The 18,917-nt window shown below is 38.0% G+C and overlaps 1 protein-coding gene across 3 annotated transcripts in view; it reads right to left on the minus strand.

The window, feature by feature from the left end:
• Nucleotides 1–18,917, minus strand: part of LOC136864685 (leucine-rich repeat flightless-interacting protein 2) — a 337,500-nt gene that overhangs the window by 116,677 nt on the left and 201,906 nt on the right. For all 3 annotated transcript variants that reach the window (XM_067142000.2, XM_067141997.2, XM_067141999.2), the window contains one exon: nt 9,040–9,186. In XM_067142000.2, coding sequence (XP_066998101.1) covers nt 9,040–9,186 — 147 coding nt within the window. The remainder of the gene's footprint in view (nt 1–9,039; nt 9,187–18,917) is intronic.

Raw genomic sequence — 18,917 nt, forward strand, 5'->3', positions numbered from 1 at the left:
AGGTATTGGGGCCTAGGGAGTCTTTTTTAAATTTTCATGCCCTTTGTGGCCCTTGTCTTTCTTTGGCCGATATCTTCATTTCTCGAAGTGTTGGGTCCCTTCCATCTTTCCTCTCTGATGAGTGTCTATAGAGGATGGTTGCCTAGTTGTACTTCCTCTTAAAACAATAACCACCACCACCACCTTGTTGCAACTTTTTGAAGATTTACATCCCATAACCTACATACACATGTCCATTTTTCCTCTTTGGATAAATTTGTTAACAATTCATCAAAACAAACAACATAGTCAGAACACTGTCTTAAATCACTTTGCAAACTTTCTTTAAAATATGGGGCTAATCCATTATTTATAACACAGAAAGTCTTAACCTTGCTCACAGTAAAGTTTTGAGCTATTTTACTGTCTGGGAACTTCGTTTTGAATGCTGCGGAGGTTTCATCACAAGAGTTGTCCGACTCGTTGGCTGAACGGTCAGCGTACTGGCCTGCGGTTCAGAGGGTCCCGGGTTCGATTCCCGGCCGGGTCGGGGATTTTAACCTTAATTGGTTAATTTCTACGGCACGGGGGCTGGGTGTATGTGTTGTCTTCATCATCATTTCATCCTCATCACGACGCGCAGGTCGCCTACGGGGGTCAAATAGAAAGATCTGCATCTGGCGAGCCGAACCCGTCCTGGGATATCCCGGCACTAAAAGCCATACGACATTTCATTTTTTTCATCACAAGAGTTGAGATACATCTTTCCACTGACAACCTGAAGAGCCCATGTGATTTCAGCCAATGTAATATTCACACTGAAAGTCTTTAAACTCATTTGACTTGTTCCTGACACTGCTAATTCCTTTGTAGTTGTGGATGTAGTGCTAACTCTTGGATGTGTATCTTCAAGTTGAGATGAAGTAGAGGTATTCTTTGCTAAGAAAGAAATTGTTGGGTGGGAAGACTTAGCTTTCATGTACTGGATTTTAGAGGAGTAGGTCCTTTAGCATGAGAAGTGACTGCTTGTTTACCCATATTACTAAGTTTGAATGATGTAGAACACACTTTACAATATGTTGAAGTCACATAATTTACCAATATGTCCAACCAACCACTCAGTTCAGGAAACACTTTACTGTCTAGCCAAAGTTTATTAAATGTACACTGCTTGTTAGCCATTGTCACAAGTTTCAAGAACTGAAATAAAAGATAATAACATAAAAATGGTAGAAAGAAATGACACAAGGGCACAAAAAAAATTGTAGAATTGTGTGTAATCTTGTGAAAAAATACCTGAAAAAAAATTTTAAAAAATAAAATGCTACAACAGCCTGTGTTACAGCAGACTAGAGCCTAAGAATATCCCCTCAAATATATCATTGGGAAAGATTTCTCTGACTTCAGATTTTTTGTCCATTTCCCTGACCAAAATTTTCCCTTCTGACTTTCCCGAATGTGGACACTATGATTAAGTTTGAAAGAGCACATAGATAGAAGGGTAGTGCAAAGGCTGGAAGCAATGAGAACTGGAGGTTCGAGCAGTTATCAAACAATTTCACAGAATCCTCAGTTGACAGTACTGGCAATGTTGACGAAACAGGTTTGTTTTATGATATGACACCAGATGTTTTATAGTGTACAGCTAAGAAAAATTGAAAGGTTCAAATTTTATTTATTTAGCGTATGGCTAACACATCACATAGGTTCAAAGAAAGCTATGGATTGTACACATGTAATACGCAGCATGAACTTGTTCAGATCTGACAACGAAGACCTTTTGTGAAAGAAAGAGTGCAAAGTAAGATGATCAAGAATATTGTAAACTGCATACCTTGCCTGTACATTGCAAATCCAATAACAATGCTTAGGTAAGTCATGTTCCTATAGTTCATTCCACGTTAAGAAAACAGGATGAAGCATTTTTGCCTGCAAGTTATTAAAGTAACTACATAACATTTTCTTGTTCATAAATATATTTGTAGCGAGGAGAAACAACGGCAGGAACAGCCATCGCTTCGTTGCCTTCCTTCATTTTCCTTCTTCTGTGTTGCTTTGGTACCAGCATCGTGTAGTCCCTCACTCTGTGAACTGCCGGCAGCTCACTTCTGTAGTGAAGTCACCTACGGTGCGTGTTTTTAGGCTTTAAATCAGTGCATACTTGTCTTGTGTTGAGTGACATTTGGTTGTATCTTGCACAGTATTTGTGTGTGTTCTATTATTTTCGTACTCTACAGAAGTTGTTACTGAAGATTTTGGCGTTGTGGTGTGCAGCGATACATCATGGCATAACTTGTACTAATAAAAACATTGCCGTGTGTTTTATTTGTGCTTGGTTTTGTTATTTAGCTGTTCTTTCTTAAACACATTTTAATTTTACCACTTTCTTCCAACCACATTTAATTTTTACTATTTTTTTTTTTGAGCGATACAACAGCACAGTAGTACCTCGTGTTGCCTGAGGAAATTTATTAAATGCAATTAAATGCATCCCTCACCCCTCAAGCCAATAAAAATATTATTTTTCTATTTTTTCCCCAAAATTAGCCATACACGCCAATGCTGAGGTTTATAATGTGCCGTACCTTACCTCTGATTCCGTATAAACCAGAGCCATCTACAGTTAAAGCCGGAAGATACGCTTGGCAACGTTGTATCTATCTGTCAAGCAGAGGCCGAGAAAACAGGGGGCGTGTCCGATTTTGAATGACTTCACCCATATTCACTACATTTAGACCAACACGATGATTATGATAAATGCACACTCTTTGTAAAATGGTACTAAGAAACACACACATCAGTAAATGCATTCACTGAAGTTAGAAATACACATTTTACGTGAATAAAAACAAAACACTTCAAAGGAGAACACAACATAAAAATCAAGTTGCCTCAGAATCAAAGAGTGTATCGGACAGTGTTCAACTATATATTTGCTTTTGCTGTGCGCCACTCTGCAGGCCGGTGAACTAAGGAAACACGAGTAGCTGTGACGTCAGTGCGCTGTAAGCGCTGAGCAAGCCATCCAGTTGATTATTGCAGTACGCGCTCAGCCGCTCTTCCGTTTACCTGAAGTGTTGTTTATTATTATAGTGCGGTGACTGTTTGTCGAAATGCCTTCCTGTAGTGTGTACGGTTGTAACAACAACGAGTAGAAACTGAAAGTGTATAGAGAAAGAAATACATTTCCATACGTTTCCAAATCGAAGTAAGTCGCCTCGAAGGTTTAGCAGTTCGGTACAATTTTGCAAGAGGAAACACTTTTCTTCCGGTAAAGGAGCTACTGTGTGCTCAGTGCATTTTAAAAATACAGACTATGATGAAACGCAACTTTTGAAAATGAAGGTGATGGCTACGGAAAAGCTGCAAGGTCCTAAATTGAAGCCAGGGTCTGTTCCTTCAACAAGATGTCTGGCGTCGACAGATGGTGATACTTCTCAGGCAGGAATGCTAATTCATACGGAAGCCACTTCACAAAATACACTGTGGGAGTACTCGTCAGAAACTAAAAAGAGCAGGACGGAAAGGTATGAGGGAGTTTGTTGACACAGTATTAAACGAAAGTGATAACGATAATGATGTACACGACGTTCAGAATGATATGAGTGAAAATATTTCACCAGACAGACACGAATGTAGTGTAGAAATACAGTGCGAGTTAGGAAGTGAAAAAACTAGAAAATACTTCAACGTTGCAACTTCCGGCACAGCCTTCAACAGTAACGTACTGGGAGAACAGTTGAATGACAGTTTCTATGAACCAGATGAAAGAGAGACTGAAAGTTATATTAGTGATACTGATAACGAACACACTCAGGACGATGTACATATTACAGGTTCATATCTCTTTGTAGCGGGGACAAGTTTGCTCACACTCTTTGAAATTTGTTATATTTGTAAAAGTAAAGTGAAAAACATTTCACATTACATTAAAGGGACTATGTTGTGCGTAAAATCACTTTGCGATCGTGGTAATAAAGTCCGTTGGTATTCTCAACCTATGGAAGGAAAGAAACCGGAAGCAAATGTCCTAATATCATCAGCATTATTGTTGTCATTTTCGGTCATTCTGCTAGTCCATTAACTTACATATGATGTCAGGAACTGTATATGATAGAATTATTCATAGAGTAACTGGTCCGATAGTGAAGGGTGCTTGGGATCAAGAAAGGACTAATGTTATTGAATTGGCCATGGACACTCACTGTAAAACATATAATCACTAACGTCAGCACTTTAAATTTAAAACTGCTGACTTGGTTCTTCTGCATCACCATCCACAAAGATCAGCTGAAAACCAGCTTTCAGATAAACTTCGTTCTCGGTGGGTAAGCCTGTTTAGGATTATTGTGATTCCAACTCCAGTTAATGCACTATTGCAATCTGTTTCTGATCCATTTGATGTCAAAATAATTCATTTTTCTGAATTAAAGGAATTTGTTTCCCCATATGTATTAGATGGATCTTCAGGCCTTATCCTTTCCTCTTGTGATTTCAGCCTCCGCTTAGTTGGTCGATGTAACATCACCTTCAGTAACCGTGTTGGATGATTGATTAGCATTTTAGGTAAGTACAGATACATTTCTGTAAGTTAATAAGGTGAGAGCTGAAGACTACTATAATTCATTGTTATTACTTGTTCATATCACCAACCCTCAATCACTGACAAGTTTATATAACAAACAATACTGTACATGATATATATATATTTCTTTGCAACTTGCTTTACGTCGCACCAACACAGATTGGTCTTATGGCGACGATAGGATAGGAAAGGCCTAGGAGTGGGAAGGAATCGGTTGTGGCCTTAATTAAGGAACAGCCCCAGCATTCGCCTGGTGTGAAAATGGGAAACCACGGAAAAAATCTTCAGGGCTGTCGACAGTGGAGCTCGAACCCACTATCTCCCGGATGCAAGCTCACAGGTGTGCGCTCCTAACTGCACGGCCAACTCACCCGGTGTACATGATTTAAAGTGATTTGATAGAATCTGAGAATGTTCTTGCAGAACAAAAAATATCATTCTTTGTTTAAGGGGGTCGAAAATGCGATTTTTTGAAAACAGTATTATTTAGTTAGATACATTGACAATATATTCCCAAAGTTTCGTGATGGTACTCAGTCTACAAGTCCTGACATAAACTGAACTATTTTGTCCATTTGGACGGGCGAAAGTTGAGACAAGTCTTGCTGCACGATCAAGAAGGCTGTGACAACTTCTGCTGTATGACCGCGTGCCCACAGACCACTTCCGCAGTAAACAAAGGTGCAAATTGTTGTCATTGCTGGGTTATTATAAACACATTTCTGAAGTGAACCGAGTGAACTGAAAGGCAAAAACCTTTAAGATTGTAAAACATTTGATGGGTTACGCAGGCTCACAGATAAAGAAATACCCAGTCTGCAGGTTTAATATGGCAAGGCCGTAAGAGACAATGTTGGAGATGTCAAAGCTATGCAAAAAGCAGTGTAGGCAATATTTTTCCACAAGCTGTCTACTGATGAACATGCAATTCATAATCTTTGCAGCATAAACTGCCGTACATGTGAACAAGCACAGGCAAAAGGAAGATCATATAAACATACACAGTGTCTTTGTGAAGCTGTGATGAATGCTATCAAAAGCCCACACTCCAGATTCTAGCACACCCCGAACTGTTAAAAAAATTACTCGTGGCAAAACTCAAAACGCGAATGAGAGTTACAACCAATTAATATGGAAAAGTTGTCCAAAAACATTTGCTGCTTCTGATGTTAAAATGGCTGCATATGATGCATGTCTGGTGTACAATGATGGAAATAACACAAGAATCAATGTCCTTGAAAGGCTTGATTTTGATGCTTGTGCTTACACGCGGACAGTCCTGAGAAACATAGACGACCGACGCATTGCTGCTTCAGAACTATCAGGGGAAATGCTGATCAAAGTGTCCAGGCAAAAGAAACAGCTGAAAAGGAGAGGTTTAGAAGAGCCAAAAGAAGAAGAGGAATATGGTTATGGCCAGCATTAGTAGTTTGTTTTTGGTAAATCACATTACAAATTTTCTTTCATCATTTCCCGTAAACAACATATTTCAACACAAATGGAACTTTTCTCCTAAACTACTAGGGCTATTCTATCAAAATTTGGCACAGTTGTTTTGAATAGCTAAGTCTACAATAGCCTCAGACAGTTTTTTCCTAAATAAATTTGGAAACCAATTATACATTTATATATACTTATAAAAAGGTCAAAAAAGTTTCTGAAATTGAAAATTTAATTTCTTAAAAACACAAATATTTAGACAAATTCTGTTTGACAGATTGTTTCAACTGCTTTCTTACAATCTATATACAAAAATTCAAGTTGATGGCAAAAGCATATTTTGAGTAAATGTTCCATACATCATGACAGAATCTAAAAAATTTGACTTTTTATAATTTGAAGTAAATGAAATAATATATTTTTATATTTATAGAGAACATTCCTCTGACACTTATTTATGTGTGTACAAAGTTTGGTAAAGCTAACTATAAAAAGGCCTAAGTTATGATGAAAATACCATTATACTGCAATGTCGCATAATAGTTTTTTACTTTTTATTTCTCACAGATATGTTATAGTGTTATATGCATTATAATTAGTGTTTTTGACAGACTAGAAAGCCCTGTTTTCTAGCATGGTATGAAAAGATGCATTGTCAAGGACTACAATGCAACCAGGTAGAAGAATAGGAAATAATTGCTCCTGTAACAGCTCACTGCAGTTCATTCTATTCACTTCGTCATAATAATCTTCAAGGGTTATGAATTTCATGTTGTTGGTCCGTACTGAACTGAGAATGACATATGAATAGTAACACAGTAAAGGTTTCCACCTATTCAGTACTAATATGTATTTACAATGTTATAAATTACATGGAACTAGTTTCGACCCACCTAGGGGTCATCATCCGCCATATTAAAGCATACATAAGTTTTTGTCGAATCCTAAACCATGTTATTTTTAACTGTAATAATCGTATGGATTTATAATTTATAAAGTGAAGTGTGGTAATGAGATGAGAAATGTTAGTATGGTACAGGTGAGTAGTAAATAATAATATATATACAAACAAGTTTGGAACAAAGTACAAGTGGGGTGCCTAGAGTTGTAAAAATATAACCTCGTGGGTGTCAGTAGTCCTCGTACTAAAGAATCAATGTAAAATAACACATCTAAACATATATACAAGTATGTACAAAGTCTGGAGAGTAAAGAGTGATACTCTTTTTATGTCGAGTCGGCTTGACACTGATCACTTAAGCGGAGAAATTAGGCATTTGGTGTATTAAAGCTGTGTTGATCGGTTGCGTTGTTGATTGGTGGACGTGAAGTTATTTTTGAATTTCTGGTTGAGAAGAAGGTGGAAACTGCGCGTGGATATATTGATTCTCAGTTCTTAGCGAAAACCAAATTGGACCTGTTTAAATGGAGAAAGTCGGTAAAAACAAAAAATGGAGATAGGAAAAGGTTAACATAAAGTGAAAGGACGCTTACCTCGCGCTGCGGTGTGTGTAGTATAGCTGATGGTGTGCGATTGGTGGCGGGGAGAGAAGTGTGGGCAGAGAGGAGGGCAGGCGCGTGCGGGTTCTGCCCTTTTAATGAATCTCATTTCATTCCCAGCATGTCCCATACTTTCAGCACTTTTTCACAGGATAATGGGCATGAACCAATACCTCACTAGTGCATGCAACAGTTTCTTTGGCCTATTTCTGCTCTGCCTCAGTGTACATAGATATACAGCACATCGTACAACAATATCACTGCGCTCAATTAACACATGCCTAACATTTTTATACTTCCTAAATTTAAAGCCTAGTTTCTTTGTTGGTCTCGAAAATATCACTTTATCCTGATAATACTACCCCTTCTTTAACAGTGCTGAGGAGTTTGTGTAAACAAGTAATTTCTTCCCATACTCATAATACTCCTAGAAAGTTCAGTGTACAATAATTCTATCAAAATCGTTGAGTTCTGTCATCTTAGCATGTGACTGGTGTTTACCTGGAGTTAGGATATGACTTCCGTCCACATATGCTTTATCACACTGCCTAGCAATATTACACAGTCTTCTCACTTCTACGTAAGCTTTAGCAGTCATTTCCACAGCTTTCTATAATGGAATGCCGAGACCTTTCCTTTTTTTCTTCCTTACATTATTTCAGAAAGCTTTCTACTCTGAGAACTGATAAGTCTGTGCTATTTCCTTGGAGGCATTTCCAGTTTCAAAGAGCCATAGATCCGTTAACGAAAACAGAAGTAATATTTTTTTAAACAACTGATCTCTGATGGCAATTCACAACAACAATAATACTACTTACAACATTTTTTTTTACAGCAAGTAGTTCTGCTTACTGCCACCAAAAAACACTCATCAGATACCTAATAAAAAGCTGAATGACAGTTACAGTTAATTTCACTGAATATTTTGGTTACTATAATGCTCATTACAGAAACGCTGAATGGTAATTAGTAGCAACAGAAATGAAAGAGTCCTGGTAAATTAGAATTTTCTGAGAAAATATATGTACACATATAGTTGTTGTTCTGCTGTTCTGTTGTGGGGTCGTGGGCGCGAACTGTGTAACATATATGGATTTGACCCTGTTTTATGGCCGGATGCCTTCCTGACGCCAATCTGTGGTGGTTAGGAGTGTAGTATGTTGTCTGAATATGAAGATGAACGTGTTGGAACAAACACAAACACCCAGTCCCCAAGCCAGAAGAATCGAACCCGGGACCCTCTGAACTGAAGGCCTCAACACTGAACATTCAGCCAATTAGTCGGACACGTACTGAGTTCTCAATCCTTCAATTATTTGAAGAGCTTCATAAACAACATAGACTCTCTACATCTATATATATATTTAAAGTAATAAAAGGAAACAACTACTAAAGGGGTTTCAAACAAATGCAGTATATTTCTAAAATGACTAATAATACTAAATGTTATTTAGAGTTCATTTCACAGTTTATGAAAGATATAAAAGAACTTTCCAGTTTTGTAAATAATATATTACACAAAAAGCAATGCTTACTTGGAGTTGTGCTTGTTGCTCTTCAAGATCCTCGAGCCTATCTTTTAGCAACTCTACTTGGTATGTGAGTGACGATTTTTCATTATCCAACTGAGCATTCTGGACCATCGCCTTACGGAACTTCTCTTCCACCTCTTTCAGTTCTTGCTGTACAAAATGAAGGAGATTGTTAGTGAATTGGATATACATTCAACAATTGCTATTTTAAAAAAATCAAAATTTTTGAAGAAGTTTACAGAAAATCTTAAGAAGTCTATTAAGGAATACACTTAATAATTATAAAGGTCACGCCAAAGCTATTATTTTATCAATCATAAATGAAACCTAGCTATAAATAACACACATTTTTAGAACCAGAGGCCCAGACTTTTCTATTTACAATATATTACATATTCAGATTTTATACTCATGAAATACGAAAGCAATAGTTCTTAAAGGGAGCTAAAATATGCCACGAATTTATTTTTAAATCTCAAAGTACTTTGCCTTTTCCTATTTACAATGTAATACATTATGTTTGATATATCACCACCACCATTCATTTCCCATGTCCCGTTCCCGCTGGGTTGTAATGTTTATGGCACCTTTCCATCTCCCTCTACCTAACCATCATTGTTCCTCCTTAACACAATGATGACAAGCTACGCTAATTAACGTAGTTTTGTAATGGAGTAAAGACAACCAGGTATGTACAGTAAATTAACGTTTCCTCACAGTGCTTCATTCTTGTGTAATTTTTTGCTCTCCGTCGTTCATTGGTCGAACTACTAAGTGTTGTTTACGAACTAGAGTCTCTGTTGATATACAATGCTTTCGGTATAGGAAGCGAGGTTTCAAACCACTCGGTACCACATGACCGCATTACTAGCAAAGACAGCTTGAACAATAATGAAATATTAGGAGAATTGAATGATGATAGTTTATCCGATGTCCCCAGTAATTGCGAGAGTGTAAGTATTAGTGACTGTGAAGATGGAGTATTGTCAACATCAAATTATTAGCGCGGAACTGAAAAGTGCGATATTCAGTTCAGAGTGTCTGTTGACATTAATACAAGTGAAGCTGACAATTATAGTAGTGACAATGAGGTTAATGGTTGGACAAGTAAGGATGAAAACAGAAACCTAGAACCACTTTACGGGTCTCACTTATACAGCCAGTAATCCCACAAATATCCTGGAGGTATTCCAGTGTTTCCTTGGCAATGACTTGTTTCATCTTCTTGTGGAACAATCAAATCTCTATTATGAACAAAATTCTGGGAGGTATAAAACCTCCCCCAAATCCCTGAAATGGAAAAATATAAAGGTGGTGGAAGTGGAGAGTTCTTGGCTCTAATAATTTCAATGGGCCAACTTAGGAAGGATACTACAAGGGATTATCAGAGAACAAATTGATGTGAATGCCTGGTTTTGCTGAAGTTATGAGCTGAAATAGTTCTGAACAGACCTGAAATTTTTTGCATTTCAATGATAATTTGACTGGTGATCACGATTCGGACAGACCCTATAAAATAATGCCTATTTTGGATTATTTACTGACCAAATTTCCATCTCTCTATAAAGATACCGTGGCATGGCAGGCTTAGATTTAGGACCTACAATCCTGGAAAACTTACGAGATATGGTATATTGGTGCAGATGGGATGCAAGGACACTAAGGGATATATTTGCAACATGGAAATGTATACTGAAGAAGGTAAGTGATTAGAGGAAACTGTATTTTCAGTTTTGGAACCTTACCTTGACATATGGCATCATCATGTATAACAGGATAACAATAGTATAGATGATGATGATGATGATGATGCTCGTCGTTTAAAGAGGTCATTACAATAGTATAGAAATAGCAGAAAACCTTCTCCAAAGGAATATTAGTGTGTGTGTGTGTGTGTGTGCGCGCGCGCGTGGGGGGGGGAACTATTTGGGTGTACAGAGGAATTCCAGAAGTACTGAAAGCTTCATCGAAAATATTAGAGAGGTGCAAATATGTTCAGTCTGCAACATTAAGTTCATCTCCATGTTTTGGAAGGACAAGAGGGAAGTTCGCATGATAAGTACAACACATAATGGTACTATAGAGGATGTTGGAAACAGATTTTGAAAGAAAGTAGAAAAGCCAAAATCCGTGATTGAAAATAATGAAGTCACGAAGAGGATCGACAGGGCTGATGAATACTTGGCCTACTATACATTTATCAGGAGAACTCTTGAATGGAGCAAAAAATGTCTTCCTTTGGCTGAAAATTTGTGCACTTTCAATGCCTTCAGGCTATATCAATTGCAGAATCTAGGATCTAACATGAAATAAAATAAATTCCTGGAGAAGGTTGCAGATGACTGAGTACGAGAACAAGGAGAAGAAAGAGAAGCAGAAGAACAGGATTTGATTGAAGTATTGAGACTATCTCCACATACTCCAAGAAGGGATCCTGCTGGAAGAATGTCTGGAGATCTGAAGCTTCATAAAATTGAAACAATCGTTGGACCTGGAACGAAAAAGTACCCTCAGAAACCCTGCAGATTATGCGCTGCACACAAATGAGAGGACAGCTGCTGCACTCTATACCACACAAAAAGGAAGGACTAGAATCATTGGTAACAGCTCTCACCAAGTTTCAATAATTTATCTCAAGTAATTTAAAAGTTACAAGTATTTATGCTTGATCCTACTTCTTGTGCTAGGTGTGCTTCAGTTGCTCAGTCCATAGGAAAGAATGTAGCAGCGTGTGCCTGTACATGTTAACTGTGTTTCAATCCAGGTTTCTTCTAATTATGCTATTCTTGATAATTTTCAATCACCTTAGTCTGGATCTCCCTCTTGCCTTCTGTCTTGGGTCTCCATCATCTGCTTCAGCATCTTTCGCTCTACCATCCTCTTAACATGTCCAAACCATCTCAATTTATCACTCCCCCATTCTACCATAAAGCTTTTCCACTCTGATTTCCTTCTGAATATCCTCAATTCTTACTCTGTCCTATCTTATCACTCCTATCATCGTGAAAAGTTCATTTCACTGGCCTGTATTTTATTCTCCTGTCTTCTGTCAGTGTCCAGGTCTCCACTGCATATGTCAGTACTGAGCAGTAGTACATGCTGTGCAATACCTCTTTACACTTCATTGGTACTTCCTTCCTCCAAATCAGATTTCTCACATGCTGGTAGAATGTATTCCCATGGTGAATCCTTTTATTGATCCCCATGTTATTTAATTTATTTGGGAAACCAAAACAGCAAGAAGCCGAATTACAGAATTCCGCAATGAAGAATATATTTACAATGGAGTAGCACATTGCAAAAAAAATATTATAATAAGCGAAAGAACAATGAGGAAAAATCATCTAATGATAAAAGCACCGGAAGAAAATTAAAAAACTAACAAAATAATTATATACACAACAATTAACAATAAATCACAAAGGCAAAAGAAAAGATGGAGGAAAATTAAAGATTGAAAGTAAAACTAAGAGAAGAACTTTATAGCTAGGAACAGTCAGATAAATGCAGATATGACATAAGTAACACTGTGTTGTTGTTGTTGTTGTTTGAGTCATCAGTCCGTAGACTGGTTTGATGCAGCCCTCTATGCCACCCTATCCTGTGCTAACCTTTTCATTTCTACGTAACTACTGCATCCTACATCTGCTCTAATCTGCTGGTCATATTCATACCTTGGTCTACCCCTACCGTTCTTACGACCTACACTTCCTTCAAAAACTAACTGAACAAGTCCTAGGTGTCTTAAGATGTGTCCTATCATTCTCTCTCTTCTTCTCGTCAAATTTAGCCAAATCTATCTCCTCTCGCCAATTCGATTCAGTATCTCTTCATTTGTGATTCTATCTATCCATCTCAGCTTCAGCATTCTTCTGTAACACCACATTTCAAAAGCTTCTATTCTCTTTCTTTCTGAGCTAGTTATCGTCCATGTTTCACTTCCATACAATGCCACGCTCCACACGAAAGTCTTCAAAAACATCTTTCTAATTCCTATATCAATGTTTGAAGTGAGCAAATTTCTTTTCTTAAAAAAGCTCTTCCTTGCTTGTGCTAGTCTGCATTTTATGTCCTCCTTACTTCTGCCATTGTTAGTTATTTTACTACCCAAGTAACAATATTCATCTACTTCCTTTAAGACTTCATTTCCTCATTTAATATTTCCTGCATCACCTGCCTTCGTTCGACTGCACTCCATTACTTTTGTTTTGGACTTATTTATTTTCATCATGTACTCCTTACCCAAGACGTCACCTATACCATTCAGCAGCTTCTCGAGATCTTCTGCAGTCTCAGATAAAATAACAATATCATCGGCAAATCTCAAGGTTTTGATTTCCTCTCCTTGGATTGTGATTCCCTTTCCAAATGCCTCTTTGATTTCCTTTACAGCCTGTTCTATGTAAACACTGAAAAGGAGGGGGGACAAACTGCAGCCTTGCCTCACTCCTATCTGGATTGCTTCTTCTTCTTCTTCTACACTATAGTACAGTAAAAAATGAATAATATATTATGTACAATAGAGGGGACAGCAATAAGAAGAGAAAAAGGAATATGAAGGAAAAAGCAAAGTTAATGAATAATCGATTAAAGGAGGCATACAGAGAAAAAACGTCCAAGTTCCTGTCGGAAGATAAAGAGTTAAGGGGGGTTGGAATGCGGATAAACGAAGTTCTTTGAACAAGAGAGAGGCGGGAATATGGAATATGAAGGGGTGGATTTATCCTGGTTTTGCAACTTGAGACATGTAGGGAAAAGAAGGATGCAGGTTCAGGAGAACAAAATAAACCGTTAATAGTGTTATACAGAAATCTAAGGTCAGCTACTTTCCTGAGAGTAGATAACGGGCAAAGGTTTAACTTAACCAGTATCCGAATGCTGCTCAAGTTTCGAGAATAAGGTACTATGGCTCTAACAATGGCACAGAAGAATGAGTGCACGCGGTTAATGCGATTCAGATTAGAGGGTGAAGAGGTAGGCCAAATGGGAGACGCAAATTAAATAAACAGTAGGATGCAAGAAACATAGTAGGCTCTGAGAGTGTGGATATCTGTGATGTCAGAAAATGTATACAACAAACTGAGAAGTGACATTGCTTGTGAGGTTATCTTTTGTATAAGGGGGACAAATAATTTACTGTCAAACAACACTCATAAGTCATTTTGTTCTGTTAGAGTTGGGAACGGGTTACCGAGGAGTAAGTACTTGGTAAGAATAGGAGATTTATGAAGCATGATTGAAATAGAGGATCACTTGGCAGGATTAAGATTAAGGTGCCACATAGAGCACCATTCAGAGAGAGAGTTACGCCCATTCTGTAAGAGTATAAGTCTGATAAAGAATCGATTTGTTTGAGTATCTTACAATCAACTGAAAATAGTAGAATTTCACAAGAAAAGGAGGATATAGTATTAATGAGATCATCAATACATAGGACAAAAAGAAAGGGACCAAGTACACTGCCCTGTGGGACGCCAGAATGTACAATAACAGGAGTCGAAATGAACCCATCATGAACCACATGCTGAGTTCTGGTACTGAGGAAGCTCTGTAGGAGAGTTACTACCACTGGCCAAATTATCACCCCGAGTCACTGTGTCTAGCACATACTTAGTATTTTTCCTGTTGTTTATCAGAGACCAGAATATCGTTCTATTACTTCTCACTTCTAGGCAGGCAGACTTCATGTAGCCCTGGTAATCTCATTTTAGAAGCTGTTTATGGTGTTTGCGAAAGTCCTAAAAGGTTTTATAGCTGGCTTCTGAAGGAGACTTTTTCCAGTCTTTTCAGGATTTCGTTTTATTAATTTCTGCAATTTTGGTGCCACTTTTCCTCCATGGAGGGCATCTGGCAGATGTTTTACGAGTGGGAACAATGTCATGGATCACAGCACAAGGCCAGTCATAATACAGGTCCACTGCTTCTTGGACTTCATCCACTTGCAGCAAGTGCCAGGGTAGAAGAGAGCGGGTGTGAGTGACAGTCTGCCAATCAACCTTTCGCCACATGGGTACACAGTTCCTGGTACAGGGCTGATGACATTTTGGGGCACAGGCAGGGGCAATAGAGAATATTGTCTCTACAGACTAGTGGTTCAATTTAAAAATATTTCGTTCCACAGAAATACTTGAAAGCTCAATGGAGCATAGCAGGTAGTCAGGAAGACTATCCACACAGCTGTTCTCAAAAAAGTACTGTTGGAGGCTTAGGCCCGTAATATACTGATTGAGATACAACTTGTCAAGGCTATTAGAAGGGACACCTTCCACACGGCAATTCCAGATATAGAGAGCTTAAAGTCACCCAGTATAATTACATTAGGATTCAGATTACAACTTGCTTTATGTCGCACCGACACAGATAGGTCTTATGGCGATGATGTGATAGGAAAGGGCTAGGAATTGGCAGAAAGCGACCGTGGCCTTAATTAAAATACAGCCCCAGCATTTGCCTGATGTGCAAAAGAGGAACCACGGAAAGCCATCTTCAGAGCTGCCGACAGTGGGATTCAAACCCACTAGCTCACAGCTGCTAGGCCCCTAACCGTTCAGCCAACTCGCCCGGTCAGGATTCGGATTAATGGCTTTCATTACAGAAGAGAGAAAATTTTAAGAATAATTGAGGATGGATTGAGGTGGTCAGTAAAAACAAGCAAGTAGATATTTGGTGTAGTGAAATTTCCCTTCTACCCAAACGGCTTCACAGTCACTGATTAAATCAGTATGTAGGGTTGCGTGCCATATGGATTTATCAGCCAGAAGAAACTCTGCCCCGAGATCCAAGGTCCGTTCTGAAAATGGAAAACTCATTGGAAAGAGGGATTTTTGTGTCTGAAACAAAGTCAGTTAACCAACTTTTAGAGAAGGCGACAATATCGAAAGATGATAGTTCTTGTAGGTAGAGTTCACAGTCAGTAATTTTGTTTTTAAAACAACATATATTCTGATGTTAAACTGAGAACGCACTATCCGCCGCAGGTCCCGGGTTTATCTCCACATCACTGGCTAACAGTAAGTATGTCAAGAACAAACTTAAAGTAGACCGAGTAGAAAACCGAGATAATTCCCTGGAGGCTTGATTCAAAGCCAGTGCTACAAGAATGTAAGGGAGGTTTGCAGTCGGCAGTGAAGGAAAATGAAACTCATGAACAGCAGTCGACCAGTTATCAACTTGCTGAACAATGTTTCAATTTGAAATGGCGAGTCGTACACTCCCCACAGAGGAGGCTTGGGCAAGCCAGCAGCGACCGTGGCATGTGGAATAAAAACAAAGCCATTTAAATTGTATAACGTATTTCCGAGCACTTCACAACACATGGAATCACTGCCTGGACCATCTAGATGAACATCACCATATTCTTTTGGGCATACAATTTCTTTGACATAAAAACTCCAAAAAGAACACAGAAGAAAAACACAGAGTTACTCTCACTTGCCACATCTTGCCTTCACCCTTCATCAGTTTGCTTTCCAAGTACTTGAAGCAATGTTTTGTCCCTTTATTTTCATGATTCCATTCTCCTCTAGTCAACACCATTCATTTCCATGCTGATTTCCATTCCATAATTTTTAATAACCTCACTCAACACATGTCGAGTTGCCCTTGCACTTACGCTCTGTTTGCTCCCCACACCACAATATCATCTGCAAACAGCATTAACTTCATCTCCCTGTACCCATATTTTACCTTTATCTTCTTCACAACTGTGTACATAACCATTATGAATAACAGTGGTGACAGCACACTTCCTTGTCTTAGTCCAGTTTCATGCTGGATATATCAATGTAATGCAAATATTTCTGGATAAACATATTGCACATATTCATACACTCAACTGATCATATATTACAACTAGATTACTTAACCCTCTCCTGCCAATAATCAAATGGATGTTTTCCCCAGAACTCAATGTATTTCTTTCAGCCAACAGGTTTAAAATGCAGACATTTTTACAAAAGTCCTACTGAACAAAAACTGAAAAAGCTAACTTTTTCTTTAGGCCAATAATTCCTAATAATGAATTAGTTTTGATAAAAGAGAGTTTATATCGTTATATTTCCATTGTGAAGGTTAGTAATAACATTGTTAAATTCTGTGCCGTCATCACTACGGTCTGGATTTTTAGATTTTTATAAAAGCAATTCTTGGCATTTATATAAATGTTATGACAAGTTTATAATTAAGACATATACTGTATAGACAAAAGAATTAAGACTATTTGCATCATGACATAATTATGCCAATGTTTTATTGCATTATATCACAATATATACCCATATAGTTGGACTTGCGAAACACTAACTTGAGGTAATTCACATTAGCACAATATTTCACCTTTATAATACAGTAGAAGTCTGCTATACCGAGTACGGAATATAACGAGAACCCCGTTAAGACGTCAGTTCCCCCCCCTCAAAATTACTAAAACTGTGTATTGTCTTTTGGTTACAGTGAGCACCCTATCACTGATGCATCCATTATTACGAGCGATTAAGCGTGCACGTTTCCCCCCCACCCCCGTTACTGATATTTATGCACCAAGCCATTATATTGCATGCGATCGATCATCTTCGGAATCATTTCCTCACTATATCCACTAGCGAGCTCACTCGTCGAATTTTGAAGGCGATGTCCGAGTCTATTAGTAAAACCTGTCAACTGCTGTTTCTTAAAGAAAAAAAAATGAAAACGAACGAGAACTGTGTCTTCATAATAAATGGATAAATAACGTATCCGATAGCAGTTGTTAACTCGTTACAAATAAAGACTGGAACAAACAATTGCATCATTTTAATGCTAAATACTGCAATTAAGTAAGAATGGGATACACCTCAAGATATGGCAGAGTACATCATTTATTTTGGAGGCTAGTTTATATTTTCTCGCGTCTGGTTACATTTCGGAATGGCTATTACCGCGTAAATTTATAGCGAGAAGGTTATTATTTCTCTACTGGTGCTTGAAATATGTTTTCATGATACATATAGTATGGTTAAGTCAGGTGATGCTGCTTGAAGAAGAAAACTGAAACATTTGCCACATAGGCCTTTGGAGTGATACTATCATTTTTTTCAGAATGAAATTAAACCCAAACCTTCATGTAGTATCTGATTTCGAAAAACAACAAGTGAGTAAGCCATAGTGTGGATATTATCCGTGAAAACGCAAGTTTTGAACAAACTGATTGTCGTTTCATACAGATTTTAATGTGTATAGGATTTTCCCGAACTTTTACGAAAAGTCTGCTATAACGACAATCTGCTATAGCGAGTAAATATTTTGTCATTATGAATTCTTGCTATAATGGACTTCTACTGTATATGCTAATGAAAAGTGAGGCAGTAACATTCACATAAAAACAGTTCTCATTTCTGCACTGCTGCTGTACAAAATTAGTCACATTTCTCAGTTTTTGGATGTGACACTTCTTCTGTTGTCTCTTAGTACCATTTTTGGTAGGCTGAGAAGGAACTTTCTTTGACGTAAGATGTTACTGGTACATATTTTATACATGGCATTGCCTGTGGTCCTCAAGGTAATTCTCCTGTTAACTCAATCTCCTGAATAACGAGAAGATTAATGGGCTTTAGCAGCCCCCCCAGAAGGTCGTGAACAATTCTGCAGCTTTCATGTAACATATGTAATCTGCGTAAAATTCAGAATAACCCGTGGCTCCACAGGGATTCAGGTGCATAAAAAAAGAAGAGGAATGCTCAACGGATTATGGAAAAGGGCCATTTTAGACTTTTTAATGTATTAAGTCTCATTCAGTCCTTTTTAAGTACAGTAAGATTTTCATGTTAGAATCTTATGGGCATAAAACACTACAGTATGCTGAAATTTTCAAATTAAGATCCAAGGAAAAAAAACGGGTAACGGCA

This window comes from Anabrus simplex, chromosome 2 (genome assembly GCF_040414725.1).
Source record: "Anabrus simplex isolate iqAnaSimp1 chromosome 2, ASM4041472v1, whole genome shotgun sequence".
Lineage (NCBI taxonomy): Eukaryota > Metazoa > Arthropoda > Insecta > Orthoptera > Tettigoniidae > Anabrus > Anabrus simplex.